The 15,361-nt window shown below is 40.2% G+C and overlaps 1 protein-coding gene across 7 annotated transcripts in view; it reads right to left on the reverse strand.

Annotated features, from left to right (window-relative positions):
• The window catches only part of CDC14A (cell division cycle 14A), a 187,345-nt gene that overhangs the window by 71,938 nt on the left and 100,046 nt on the right, over positions 1 to 15,361 (reverse strand). For all 7 annotated transcript variants that reach the window (XM_044944641.2, XM_025288204.3, XM_044944639.2 and 4 more), the window contains one exon: positions 6,549 to 6,636. In XM_044944641.2, the coding sequence (XP_044800576.2) occupies positions 6,549 to 6,636 (88 nt within the window). The remainder of the gene's footprint in view (positions 1 to 6,548; positions 6,637 to 15,361) is intronic.

Below are 15,361 nucleotides of genomic sequence, written 5' to 3' on the forward strand. Positions count from 1 at the left end.
CACAGCCCAAATACATGATTTTCACAAACCATGCTACTTTGGAGCAAACAAGTAATACAGAGTTTATTTAAAATCTTCTGTGTAGAAACAGTGACTTATACACATTTAGAGAAAACAGATGCTTTTCAACTTAGGGGAAAAAAAACCAGATCTGTTTCCCTAGTTGGTTTGTGTGCTCAAATCATTTCCCAGCCTAAAGGGATAAATAACAAGAGCTCTTCTATTGTGTAAGGAATGGGAAGGAGAGGGTTCATGAACTCATGGCATGGGAACCTTCCCGTGTGTGATGGGCTGACAAGGGCTTCTGACCCTGGCTTCCTAGCACACTTGGCACCTCCATGATAGCACCTGTCATGAAGTGTCCTAATGGTTCATTTGGTACTGTCCCTCCCCTCCTCCGGAGAAGGCACTGGGGACCCACTCCAGTACTCTTGACTGGAAACTCCCATGAACGGAGGAGCCTGGTAGGCTGCAGTCCATGGGATCGCTAAGAGTCGGACACGACTGAGCGACTTCACTTTCATTTTTCACTTTCATGCATTGGAGAAAGAAATGGCAACCCACTCCAGTGTTCTTGCCTGGAGAATCCCAGGGACGGAGGAGCCTGGTGGGCTGCCGTCTATGGGGTCACACAGAGTGGGACACGACTGACGTGACTTAGCAGCAACAGCAGCTCCCCTCCTCCACCAAAGCTGTGAGAGCTTCTCTTTTCATATATGAATTTCCATCATAAGTAAACAGCATTACAGATAATATACCTAAATCTACTATCAATAGAAACTATGTATATCTTTTGAGAGAAGAACACTGAACAGGTATCCAGATTTGGCAATAGGGCATTGAAAAAATAACAATAATGGTAATAATCATACCTAACATATATTGAGCACTTCTATATGCCAGTCCCTAAGCTAAGTGTTTCATGTATATCATCTCAATAAACCTTACTCAGTTAACAATGCCTGGAAAAGTGAACTGACTCATGTACACACTGCTGGGAAGAGACAAAGGCAGCGTTTGAACCCTAGCAGTCAGATTCCCAAATGAAAGCTTTCAGTTTACCTTTGATAACAGGAATAAATGGGCTTCCCTGACAGCTCAGCAGTAAAGAATCTGCCTGCCATGGCAGGAGCTTTTGGGTTTGATCCCTGGGTTGGGAAGATCCCCTTGAGAAGAAAAAGGACAACCCACTCCAGTATTCTTGCCTGGGAAATCCCATGGACAGAAGAGTCTGGTGGGCTATGGCCCATGGGGTCACAAAAGAGTCAGACACAACTTAGCGACAGAACAACAGTCAGATTTCAGGGCCTGTGCTGGGGCTGATCTCAGGCAAAACCCAACTCCATTCTATGTTAGAAAAAGGAATGTTATATGAACATTAAGGGCTGCACTTCCTAGAGTCGGTGAGCATATATCTTAAAAATCCTCAAAAAGTGTTTCGAACAAGTTATAACCAACAATGACAATATCCTCTGACTTCTAAACAACTGTTTGTGGGTGTTTCAACTGTGTTCAGATGCTTCTGATAGGGGACTGGTTTTAGCAATGTGGACGGAGAAGGCAATGGCACCCCACTCCAGTACTCTTGCCTGGAAAATCCCATGGGCGGAGGAGCCTGGTAGGCTGCAGGCCATGGGATGGCGAAGAGTCAGACACAACTAAGCGACTTCACTTTCAGTTTTCATTTTCATGCATTGGAGAAGGAAATGGCAACCCACTCCACTGTTCTTGCCTGGAGAATCCCAGGGACGGGGGAGCCTGGTGGGCTGCCATCTATGGGATCACACAGAGTCGGACACGACTGAAACGACTTAGCATAGTGCGAACTGATGGACCATTCAAACAAACCTTCCTCCGTCTGGCCGCTAGATGGAGCCCTGACATCATAAAGCTCAAGCACAGCCCTGGCGTTGACCAGAAAGATTTTCAGAAAGAGGGACTGTAAAAATGCATCTTTTCCAAGCCCCTCATTTAAAGTTAGGAAACTTCAGGACAGTGAAGTCAAATGACCAATCCACCCATTCTCTATTAAAAGTTAAAACGGCAAGATAGGCAAGCAAATTGGAAAGCAAAAAAATATGTTTATTAGGTTCTCTAATGATAAAAATATAATCAGAGTATCTGCTCTCTAATAACACCTGTTAATGTGCCCGACACTGTGCAAGACACTTCCTAAAAAATCTCTGTTGTGTGTGTGAGTGTGCTCAGTTGCTCGGTCATGCCCGACTCTTTGTGACGCCATGGACTGTAGCTCACCAGGCTCCTCTGTCCACCGGATTTCCTAGGCAAGAATATTGGAGTAGCTTGCCGTTTCCTCCTCCAGGGGATCTTCCCCTCTCAGGGATCCAACCCACATCTCTTGTGTCTCCTGCACTGGCAGGCAGATTTTTTTTTACCACTGAGGATATCTGCAATCCTCACCAAATGCCTGCACAGTGTATCCCACTTTCCCCCTTTTGATACTAAGAGAAGCTGAGGAACTGGTATAAGTTAACACAGCCAGTTAACTGATGCAATGGACATGAACTTGGGCAAACTTCGCGAGATGGTGAAGGACAAGAGAGGCCTGGCGTGCTGCTGGGGTCACAGAGTCAGATATGACTAAGCGACTGAACGACAACAACCATACAGCCAGTTAGGGGCAGAGCCAGGCTTCAACCAGCTCAGGCGCTACACTTGAGCTTCTCTCCTTAAATGAGCCAGGTGACACTTCAAATTGTTGGGATTCTCTGTTCCAAGCTTTCTCTGTGCTTTTTACTTTCTTTTTAAGGTGGAAATGAGAAGGACATTGCCCGCTGAGAATTTGGGGAATTTTTTTGGAAAACATTTGAAATCGAATTTGTCCTACTACTACATTAGTCAAGTTTATTAACCAAAAAGGGGATAGGGTTTCTCCCTTCCAACCTGTCAAAAAAATGTGAACAAAGACGGCTGTAAGGAATTCCTAGTTAGTCTCTGCTGACACAACACACACTTAAGACTGTTACAATGCTTTCTGCCAGATCCCAAGATTTTAGGGCTTCCTTTTACTACATCCTAGCAACAGTCATTTGAGTGTTAATTTTTTAAAAGTATACCTTTTCTACTAACAAACTCCCTAAAACGACTTTCAGCCTCCCCAGGAAACATAGGGTTTGTCAACTCAAAAAAGAAAAAAGAATGTGTCAGGATTTCACTGTAACTGGATCAAGTTTACTAATTACATCAGAAAATATTTTCTTAAGTTCAAAAAGGACTCTTTACCTTAAATTAAAACCCTTTGCAAAAAATATAATGACACTTTCAGTGAATATCAGATTTTAAAAATGGGGATTCTGGTAAAATATCAATATTCTAACAATTACAGCCTTAAATGAAATTGCTCTAGACATAAAAACTGATAAGTATTATATAAGCAGCACTTTCAGATCTTGTTTTTTTTTCCCTCAATGTGAGAGGGCACAACAGCCTTAAATGAAATTGCTCTAGACATAAAAACTGATAAGTATTATATAAGCAGCACTTTCATATCTTGTTTTTTTCCCCTCAATGTGAGAGGGCACAATATATGTATTCAGAAAAGAAAAGATGTATATAGAGTGATGACTTGACAGTGGTTATTTTTAGATAATATAATTACACGTGACTTTTTATCTAGATTGCTTAAAGTTTCTATAGTGAACACGTTTTTCCTCTGAAGTAAAATAAAAAAAGAACACAGAATTTGGAATCAAAGTGACCTATGTTTGAATCCACACAATGCTACTTTCCAGCTCTGTCAACCTGGGCAAGTTAGGTTACCAAGCCTCTATCTTCTCATCCACAAAATAGCTACTCCCTGCTCCAGGGGGTGGTTCTGATTATTCAATAGATGAAGTGTGCACAAAAGGCTTAGCATCGCTCCTGGCACATAAGCAAATGGTAGCTAATGATTTCCCCATGCTGTAAAATAGGACTGGAAACAATTTTAAGATTTTTGACAATTAAGAACTGACACACAAAGTACTCATGGCCTTTTACCTTGTGATCCTTCTTCTGAGAATATAGAAAAGAAACTGGGGCTGCAAAAAAGATATATGGACAAGTATGCCCACCACTACAGTTTTTAAAAAGTGAAAAACTGTTAATAACCCAGATCTCATTCAAAAATTAATCAAGTAATTATCAAAACTATGGTATAGGAATCGAATGCATTCATGGAAAATTATAATGAAGATCTACATTTATCATGAAGATTTACCATTATCTATATTTATAATGAAGATCTCCTTGCCATAGAAAGGAGTCTGTGATACGTTAAGTGAAAAAAATACTTGCTATAAGACATCAATCAGGTTATAACTCCATGCTGATAAAAAAAAAAAAGAAATATTTTTGTAAGTCTGTGTGTGTGTGTGTGTATTCTTTAGGGGGAAAAAAAAATGTGTGCCAAAAACAAAAAACAGATAAACAGAAAATTAATATCCTCAATAATCCCATCACCAACTAGTAAACATAGAAAACATAGTTACAATTATAGATCAGTTTTTATGCTGCTAATAATATCAGTTCATCTGCATTTTCTTCTTTTTCAAAAATGATAATCAGGCATTATCTCTATAAAAATATTGTAAATGGTTTTTAAAAATTATATTCCTCAGCTTCTCTTTAAGGAAATTTCATTTAAAAATTAAATCCTAAATGGTAAAATTCTTTCAGCTTCATGCAAACACAAAGCCACTACAGAAACCATATGCCTACTAAAGTTTTCTGGGTCTGAGTTGGGTCATTTTGCACAAAAGGGAGATTTAGTCAATCCTGTCTTGAAGACCAACTCTGGAAAAGCAGTTCCCTCAGGCACTTAACAAGTTATTCCTAACAATCCAACAGAAGAGAGGTTAATCAGTCAATGTCTGGAGTGAAAAAGACTCATGAGCAAATTTGTGAATAAGAAGATCTAACTCTGGCTTCAGTACAGTGACCACCTGTTTGTCAGGAGGATTACCCATTCCCTGAGGAAAACCATAATTCAAGCAGAGTTCCCTGGGAGAGAGATGATAGGTATGAAATGATAGGCACATGTGTGGAAATGCAAACAAATGATCAAATCCAAATGCATGAATAACCATATGCAATGAAACTAGATATTGGAATAAATAGTTATGATGATGATGATAATTTAAAGAAGAATAAATCTAGAATAGGGGTTTTAAATTATGTTTCTTTGGAGGACTAGAGTTTCAACTGTAAGACTAGATAGGGGGCAGGAAAAAGATGAGTTATTATGTTCATGGGTGATATTTTTAAAATTTATGTATTTCTCCCATAAATCATTCTTAAACTTTTGGTGCCTATCATTATTTGTGTTCTAGGGAATGTGAGGTTAAAAAAAAATAATAATAAGTAAAAAAAAAATATGCTAATGAGGAAACTCACATAGCCAACCATATTTCATTCAAAAGGCTTATTTTTTTATTAAATTTATTTATTTTTAATTGAAGAATAATTGCTTTACAGTATTATGTTGGTTTTTGCCAAACATCAACATGAATCAGCCATAGGTATACCCATGTCCCTTCCCTCAAGAGGCTTATTTTTAGTCTTTTTTTTTCCTGAATATGTATGCCTCTGGCTATACAAAGACTGCAAATAAGTAGTTTAACTTTTGTCAGCTGGAAGATTGTTCCTAGCTGTCAGGATGGAACTGAACAGATCAGTGTGCTAACGAGGTTTAGAAGCTATACTCTGGGCTGAAGTACCACCATTCTGCATATTATTCTGTGAACTTGGGCAAATTCCCTGCTCCTAAGCCTCGGTTTCCTCCTCTGTGAAATGGAGATAGTGCCTACACCACATAGAATCGCGTGTGCACTAAATGAGATGGTGCTGTGATTAGCTGGTAACTAGCACACAGTTGCCTGGAAAATCCCATGGGCGGAGGAGCCTGGTGGGCTGCAGTCCATGGGGTCGCTAAGAGTCGGACACCACTGAGCGACTTCACTTTCACTTTTCCCTTTCATGCATTGGAGAAGGAAATGGCAACCCACTCCAGTGTTCTTGCCTGCAGAATCCCAGGGACGGGGGAGCCTGGTGGGCTGCCATCTATGGGGTCGCACAGAGTTGGACACGACTGAAGCGACTTAGCAGCAGCAACAGCAGCAGCACACAGTAAGTACTCAATAAATGATACCTATCATCGCCATCATCACATTATTAATCATGTTGTTCCCAAAAGAATACTGTGATGTGCAGCACGCCTCCACCACCAAATAAATCTGAGATCAGCTGATACAATTCATCAACCTGCTTATTGTTGTGATCAGCTGGTTTCTCAGATTCTTCTTTAATAATTGGGTCAAGGTAAAGTGAACACACACTATTAACAGCAACCTACAAATTTGCGTTTTAAACAGTGATTATAGTTCCACTCACTAAACTCTAAATTTAACATACTAATTACTACTGTTCAACTTTTTAATTAATAAATATTCTTTGGAGAATATTACCAAAAGAAAGCATTATCTTAGGAAATCAAGAAATGAAAGAAGATGAACTAAAATTTTTAGAGGGTAAAGTAAAGAAAAACCTACCATTTTCAATTTTGCTTTTGGGATGTGGTCCACTAAATGCTAAAAATTTTCCTGGAACAATCCAGTTGAAGTCACCATTTTCAACTCGCTGGGAGGATTTTGTGAGAAAAGAGAAGAAAAATATTTTATAATCCTTATACAATTTAGAAAACCCTTACAAATAAAACTGCTTTTCACTCTATTAGTACTAGACTAACTGGACATACATGAAGACAAAATCATACAGCTTAAAATAAAAAAACATCTGATTCTCAAAATTTTATGCATTTTTATCTAGAAAAGTTTAGAAAACTTTATTTAAAGTGGAGATACTTTGCTGAAAATAATTTTGTCTCTTGGCTACTCTGCAATGAAAATGACATGAAAACAAACATTGCTTGTCCTGGCAAGAAATGAAGGCAAACAACAGAAGACATAAAATACAAGCATTTTCCATGAATATGGTAAACATCCTTTAAACAATGAAAAAAAAAATCTAAAAATATCTGGGTCATGAGGAACACACCTCCTTTTTTGTTTGTTTTTGTAGGTTGCTATATTTTGTCAGTGCTGATCTTTAGACTGGAAACAGAAGTCAGGAATGAGAGACGGGCTCATCAAACCCTCATGGTATACCACAAACTGGAGACAGCCAGGGTCTACTGCAGGGGCTACCAACCCAACAGTCACAAGGGTCAGGCAAGAGACATTAGCTCAGTTCAGTCACTCAGTCGTGTCCAACTCTTTGCAAACCCATGGACTACAGCATGCCAGGCTTCCCTGTCCATCACCAACTCCCAGAGCTTGCTCAAACTCATGTCCATAGAGTCAGTGATGCCATCCAGCCATCTCATCCTCTGTCTTCCCCTTCGCCTCCTGCCTTCAATCTTTCCCAGCATCAGGGTCTTTTTCAGTGAGTCAGTTCTTCCCATCAGGTGGCCAAAGTATTGGAATTTCAGCTTCAGTATCAGTCTTTCCAATGAATATTCAAGACTGATTTCCTTTAGGATTGACAGCTTTGACCTCCTTGCAGTCCAAAGGATTCTCAAGAGTCTTCTCCAACACCACAGTTCAAAAGTATCGATTCTTCGGCACTTAGAGTTCTTTATGATCCAACCAACTCTCATATCCATACATGACTACTGGAAAAACCATGGCTTTGACTAGACGGACCCTTGTCAGCAAAGTAGTCTCTGCTTTTTAATATGCTGTCTAGGATTATCATAGCTTTTCCTCCAAGGAGCAAGCATCTTTTAATTTCATGGCCGCAGTCGCCATCTGTAGTGATTTTGGAGCCCAAGACAGTGGCTTGCTGCAGGGTCAGGAACACTAAATACAACTATGTGTGCACAAGTCCTTTTGAAGGAGGTCCCCATCACCTTCATTACCCCTACCATAGTTTGGCCTCGGGCCAAACAAGAGGAAGGGAACACAGCCCCACCCATCAACAGAAAATTGGATTAAAGATTTACTGAGCATGGCCCTACTCATCAGAACAAGACCCAGTTTCCCCCACAGTCAGTCTCTCCCATCAGGAAGCTTCCATAAGCCTCTTATCCTTATCCATAGAGAGAAGACAGAATGAAACCACAATCACAGAAACTAACCAAACTGATCACATGGACCACAGCCTTGTCTAACTCAATGAAACTATGAGCCATGCCATGTAGGGTCACCCAAGGTGGACAGATCATGGTGGAGAGTTCTGACAAAACGTGGTCCACTGGAGAAGGGAATGGCAAACTACTTCAGTATTCTTGCCTTAAGAACCCCATGAACAGTATGAAAAGGCAAGAAGCATATAAATAGAGGCAAATGCTCCTCAGTCCTAGCCAACTATCCACAGGAAAGTTGGTTGAATACGACCGATCTTCCAACTGGATGTTCATGTAAAATCTCTCTATATTTGAAGCATTTTAAAAGTAAACCAAATAAAACACATTAGTGGACTGACTTTAATCAACAGCTCTCAGTTTCTGCTCTACACACTCTAGGACCCTTAGGAAACACCTGAAAACCAGGCAAGGGGTCGCGCATCCTCCCACTACTCCTTTGTCTCCTTCACTTTCTTCTCTTCCTGGTGTGCCTCTGAACCCATGGAACACTGAGGCAGGATTGAGGGTACCCAAACTTTGCATGCTACTGGGACACAGTTATGCAGTGCATCACAAAACATATGTATCTCTTCTTCCCGCAAGCATTGTTTAGCCCACCCCCAACCCCTACTCCCACCCCACCACCAGGTACAGCTTCCAGGCTCCAATGGAGGTACCTATGCTAGGCTTCCTCTAGCACTGCATAGGTACCTCCCCAGGCAGGGAAGGAAGGCAGTTCTCTCTGCTGGCCCAAGGTAATCCACATGAAAGGCTCCATGCACCACTACTCAGCACAGACCTCAATGTGGAGATCTGTGTCAAATACAGTCTGTACTCTGCTGTAAGAGCTCACGTGTACATGTGCATGCTCAGTTGCCCAGCTATGTCTGACTCTTTATGATCCCGTGGACTGCAGCCCGCCAGGCTCTTCTGTCCATGGAATTTTCTAGGCAAGAATACTGGAGTGGGTTGCCATTTCCTCCTCCAGGGGATCCTCTCAGGGACCGAACCCACCTCTCCTGCATCTCCTGCATTGGCAGGCGGATTCTTTACCACTCAGTCATTTAGAGTAATGCCACCAAGGAAATCGGGAGCCTCTCCTTTAATTACTTATACTGCCAATTGGATTTGATTTTCACAAAAACCATAACTTAGCTGTACAATTTTCATGTTTAAAATGCAGACGGTTCTTTCCAGATATAAAAAGTTATAAATGAAACTTTGCATGACACCTTGTAAATGTCTGAATTGCATTAATCTAATCATGATAAACATAAAATCTCTATAATGTCCTAAATAAAATCTTAGAGATGCTATGAGTGTTCATGCCAAATTAAATGCCAAGCACTGCTATCTACTTAGAATAATTTGAATAAAGAATCTAATATATAGCTGTTTATGATAACTAAACATTTTCTTATTTAAATACAGCAGTCAAATTAATGGCCCAATATCCCTTTCAAGTAATTTCTAAGCTTAAAACATTTTTAAAATTCAAAAATAAAGCTATGCTGTAATCACCAAAAGGCTAAAACCAACTATTTATGAACAGTAGAAGAAAACAGGTTTCTATATTTACTATTCCTGTATCCTTGAACAGGAAGTAGGCCTACATAAATACATTGTGCTATGTCTGTTTATTCGGATTAAAGACATCTGTTTGGTTAACTAGTAACCTTCTGTAATCAATTATATGGAGAGAGGCAATGGACTCACTCACAGAACCAAAAGAATATGTTTCCAAGTCTGCCTACCCAAAACATTAGATAAACGTTAGATAATACTGGGCTACGTTTAGTAGCTTGGATAAGGTTAACGGTGTAAATGATAAGATTTAGGTCTTAGATCCAAATCTTACAAAAAAAATTAATAAGAAAATTATAGCTTTTAACTAATACATTAAACTTACTGGTAAGTTTCCAAAATTAATATCCATGCCTTCTTTCACAGTAGATTATACAAATGTCAATATTTATCAATTATAAAATACTTATGATGACACAGACTGGTTTTTCTAATTAAATGTGTGTGCCTGCGCATACGAGTGTGCACATGTGCACACACATACACACACGCACTTCCAAGAAACCTAGATCAGACAGGAACTTAAGATACTTTCCACATTTACAAACTAACATCTAGGCAAAGGTGAAGTGAGAGAATGATTTTACCTCTTCCAATCTAAAGCCTACAACCTAAGTAGAGAAACCGCAGATGTTCTTCACTGCAAGAAAACCCCAAAATGAAAATCTGAGTTCTTGAAACTGATACATTTATGTATTAACATTCATGTAACTCTGGGATACTTGAGCTTACAAAAGACTCACCACATTTCTTTGGAATAGTTAACTCTCCTGGTGCATTTAGTTTACAAAAAAAATAATTTGCAAAAAAAAAAGGAATCAATGTTTCTTACAAAGTAAAACAGCATTAAAACTGAAAAATTTCTTGAATAAGAATTAAATTAAATCTAATTTGATTTGAACACATGAATTTTTACAACTTCTAAGAAGGCATCTCTCTGTTGAGATGGTCGCAGTCTCTGAAAAGAATACAGAAAAACATTTGGCCATTTTACCACTATAAAAAATAGACAGTAAGAGAGAAAAGATAGACCTTTGGGTTGACAATTACTGGACTGGTTCCCTTTATCAACAGATGTGTTTTCTAATACAATACAGATAAACAGTTTTTAAGCATGATTCAAAATTCATTAAAATATTTGTTAAGCCTTTATTATATATCAAGGACTATAATTTGGTGTCATACATAAAATAAAAATATTCCCTCCGTTCTCTTAAGAAGTATGAAAACAAGTAACAAATAACATTAATAAGAATAACAGCAAACACATATGCACCACAGGCTCTGCGCTAGGCACTACAGTATTACATGCAACTTGTTTCCTTAGGGCAACCTTTAAGGTTGGTGTTATTACCATCTCCATTCTACCCATTGCTATAGACTGAATGTTTGTGCCTTCCCAAAATACACATGTTGAAACCAAATCCCCAGTGGAATGGTATTAGGAAGTGGGCCCTTTGGGAGATTAGGCCACGATGATTGGAGCCCTTATGGATGGATTAGTGACCTTATAAGAGACCCCCAGAGAGCTCCCTCTGTGAGGACACAGGGAGGACATAGAAGAATCTGGCCATCTATGAACCAGGAGGAGGGCCATTTCCAGACAGCAGTTCTGCCGGTGTCTTGATCTTGGATTTCCCAGCCTCCAGAACTGTGAAAGTAAGTGTCTGTTGTTTAAGCCACACAGTCTACGATACTTTTTATAGCAGCCTGAACTAAGACATTCATTAAAGAAAAGGTTGCATTAAACTTTAATAAATGCTATCATACACCTACGTAAGAGGTTTCATGATGGCACAAAGATTATTTTAAAAATAAAGACAGAACTACAAGGTCTTTTTTATTCATTAAAACACCTTCTTTATATTTCCTTACTTTCTGAAACAATAAAATAGTGTTGACAATATAGTTGTATTATATAAACACAAATATGCTGTCATGACTGGCACTTTGTGAGCTTAAAGCAAAGTAAATATTTGAGGTATTTGGTTTAAATTAAGTTGCCTTGCTATTTGGCTTTAAATAATAATCAACTCTAGATCATTACTTTAGATCCTCATCCTGCCTCTTGAGAAACCTGTATGCAGGTCAGGAAGCAACAGTTAGAACTGGACATGGAACAACAGACTGGTTCCAAATAGGAAAAGGAGTACGTCAAGGCTGTATATTGTCAGCCTGCTTATTTAACTTATATGCAGAGTACATCATGAGAAACTCTGGGCTGGATGAAGCACAAGCTGGAATCAAGATTGCAGGGAAAAATATCAATAACCTCAGATATGCAGATGACACCACCCTTATGGCAGAAAGTGAAGAAGAACTAAAGAGTCTCTTGATGAAAGTGAAAGAGGAGAGTGAAAAAGCTGCCTTAAAGCTCAACATTCAGAAAACTAAGATCATGGCATCCGGCCCCATCACTTCATGGCAAATAGATGGGGAAACAGTGGCTGACTTTATTTTTCTGGGCTCCAAAATCACTGCAGATGGTGATTGCAGCCATGAAATTAAAAGACGCTTACTCCTTGGAAGGAAAGTTATGACCAACCTAGATAGCAGATTAAGAAGCAGAGACATTACTTTGTCAACAAAGGTCTGTCTAGTCAAGGCTATGGTTTTTCCAGTGGTCATGTATGGATGTGAGAGTTGGACTATAAAGAAAGCTGAGCGCTGAAGAATTGATGCTTTTGAACCGTGGTGTTGGAGAAGATTCTTGAGAGTCCCTTGGACTGCAAGGAGATCCAACCAGTCCATCCTAAAGGAGATCAGTCCTGGCTGTTCATTGGAAGGACTGATACTGAAGCTGAAACTCCAATACTTTGGTCACGTGATGCGAAAAGCTGACTCATTTGAAAAGACCCTGATGCTGGGAGGAATTGGGGGCAGGAGGAGAAGGGGACGACAGAGGATGAGATGGTTGGATGGCATCACCAACCCAATGGACATGGGTTTGGGTGGATTCCGGGAGTTGGTGATGGACAGGGAGGCCTGGCGTGCTGCGGTTCATGGGATTGCAAAGAGTTGGACATGACTGAGCGACTAACTGAACTGAACTTTGAGAGGAACAGTGTGGTAGAGGGAAAGAGCAGCCCCATGTGGATGACTGCATCACCTCTAAATACAGAAAACATTTAGGGGCCTTCTCCCGCAGCCCCATCCAGTGAATGCCCTGCTGGCACAACCGCAGGGAGCAAGAATCTGGTGCATGTGTGTAGGTGCCTTTCCAGTGCTCAAAACATCAAGATTTGAGGCCATCAGCATATATGTAGTTGCTGAATTTGGAGACAGTCCCCTCACTCATGGAAAATGTTTTGAACCAGAAATCACATGGCCTAGAGACCAGTAGCATTTCTGGTGGCCAAAGGAAGAGAAAGAACCTGCAAGGGAGCCGGAGACATGTCCAGAGATGGAAGGAAGAGAAAAGCAAGAGAGAGAATTTTGAAGTTGGGGAAGGAAAGTGAGTTTCTAGAATTAGAGAGTGGCCACAGAGTAAATCAAGTAGGAAGAAGACCAAGTCAACTGTTCGGTCTGGGTAACTCTTGCATTAAACAAGAACAGTTTCAGTTGAATGATAAGGGTCAGGGCAAGACCCATTATCAGTTGACTGCGTGAGTGACAACAAAGTCAAGACTGCTCTCTTTAGAAGTGGAGGTAAAAGGAAGGACAGAGACCAAACAATAAATAGAGAGGAAGAAAAAAAATGGGGAATTTCTTTGACCTCAAGATACTTTACAAATTTAACCAACACAATCTTTGAAGCAGCAATGGGTACAGTGTTTTAGTAGATGTGAAAACTCTGGGTCCAAGAAGATTGAATCTTGCTTCCTTAAACTTGTGGTCTTGCGGGTATAATCAACCCTACAGGACAGCTCCAGGGAAATGCTTCTAAAAGTTCTTTTAATAGTCACCCTGTGAGGCTCACCTCCCTAGTCCCTCCAAGTGTGAGGACATGCTCATATACCTGCATTCTGGAGCTTGCTCGACCCAGTCATATGACAGGAATTCAAAACTACAGTGCCAGAACTTCACGTCTTTTTTTTTTCTCCCCCACATCTTTCATTCACAAAGAACAAAGCAAGCAGCATTCAGTTCAGTTCAGTTCAATCGCTCAGTCGTGTCCGACTCTTTGCGACCCCATGAATCACAGCACGCCAGGCCTCCCTGTCCATCACCAACTCCCGGAGTTCACTCAGACTCACGGCCATCGAGTCAGTGATGCCATCCAGCCATCTCATCCTCTGTCGTCCCCTTCTCCTCCTGCTCCCAATCCCTCCCAGCATCAGGGTCTTGTCCAATGAGTCAACTCTTCGCATGAGGTGGCCAAAGTATTGGAGTTTCAGCCTCAGCATCAGTCCTTCCAATGAACACCCAACAAAGGTCCATCTAGTCAAGGCTAGGGTTTTTCCAGTGGTCATGTATGGATGTGAGAGATGGACTGTGAAGAAAGCTGAGCGCCGAAGCAGCATTAGATTACATTCTAATGTGCTATACAAATTCTAATTGAAAGCAAAGCCTTGAAACCTCATATATCAGATGTTCAACAAATATTCCTGCCCTTGACCTGAGGTAACACACTGAGGGAGAAGAGTCCTGACAAACTTTATTTTCAAGGTATATACAAAAGGGCAATATTGGGCATCTACCCCACCTGATCATTTGACAATTTACTTATTAACTGCAATGAAGAATGACATAGTCAACCTGGGGACAGTCTCTGTTCATATATTAAACTAAACTGACATTACATGCTAGCCCTGATTGAAGATTACAATATCTAGCAATCTGTGTTGCAAATAAGTGGTTTTTTTAAAAAAAGAAAATAACAACTCACTCTTGCTTCATAGATTGGCTGGTAATGAAAAGAAAGAAATGTCATTTCAAGAAGTTGCCTATCGTAATCAATAAATTTTCTCCCTAGAGTGTCACTACAAAATCAAAGTGGATTCTTAATTAATATATCTTGCTCATTTGCCATTGAAAAGTAGTTAGTTTTAACAGATAATATAAAATATCTTGAAATGTGTTATACTCCTGCTTTTAGAACTCATTCGCTCATTTATTCATTAGTTCCTTCACTTCATAAACATTTAATGACAGCCCACTATGAGTGTTCTGTGCTACTGGGTTACTTATTGATACAAAAATGAGTGAAACACGGTTCTTGACTTCAAGTACCCAGAGTGCAGGGACGTCACAGGTGTGTAAACAGAGCATCACACAAGGCTGTGTGAGAAGAGCTCCCATCGAGTTAAGAATGACTTTGTTGTTTTTGTTGTTGTTTTTCAGTTGCTAAGTCGTGTCCAACTCCTTGGGATTCCATGTACTCCAGCATGTCAGGCTCCTCTGTCCTCCACTATCTCCTGGAGTTTGCTCAAATTCATGTCCACTGAGTCAGTGATGTTATCTAAACATCTCATCCTCTGCCACCCCCTTTCTCCTCCTGCCCTCTATCTCTCCCAGCATCAGGGTCTTTTCCAATGAGTCGGCTCTTTGCATCAGGTGGCCAAAGTATCGGCGCATGAGCATCAGTGCTTCCAATGAATATTCAGGGTTAATTTCCTTCAGGATTGACTGGTTTGATCTCCTTGCCGTCCAAGGCTTAAGACATGCAAATAGATAAATATTGTGTGCAGGGGAGAAAAGGTCACAAGGAGGAGG

Source organism: Bubalus bubalis, chromosome 6 (assembly GCF_019923935.1).
Source record: "Bubalus bubalis isolate 160015118507 breed Murrah chromosome 6, NDDB_SH_1, whole genome shotgun sequence".
NCBI lineage: Eukaryota > Metazoa > Chordata > Mammalia > Artiodactyla > Bovidae > Bubalus > Bubalus bubalis.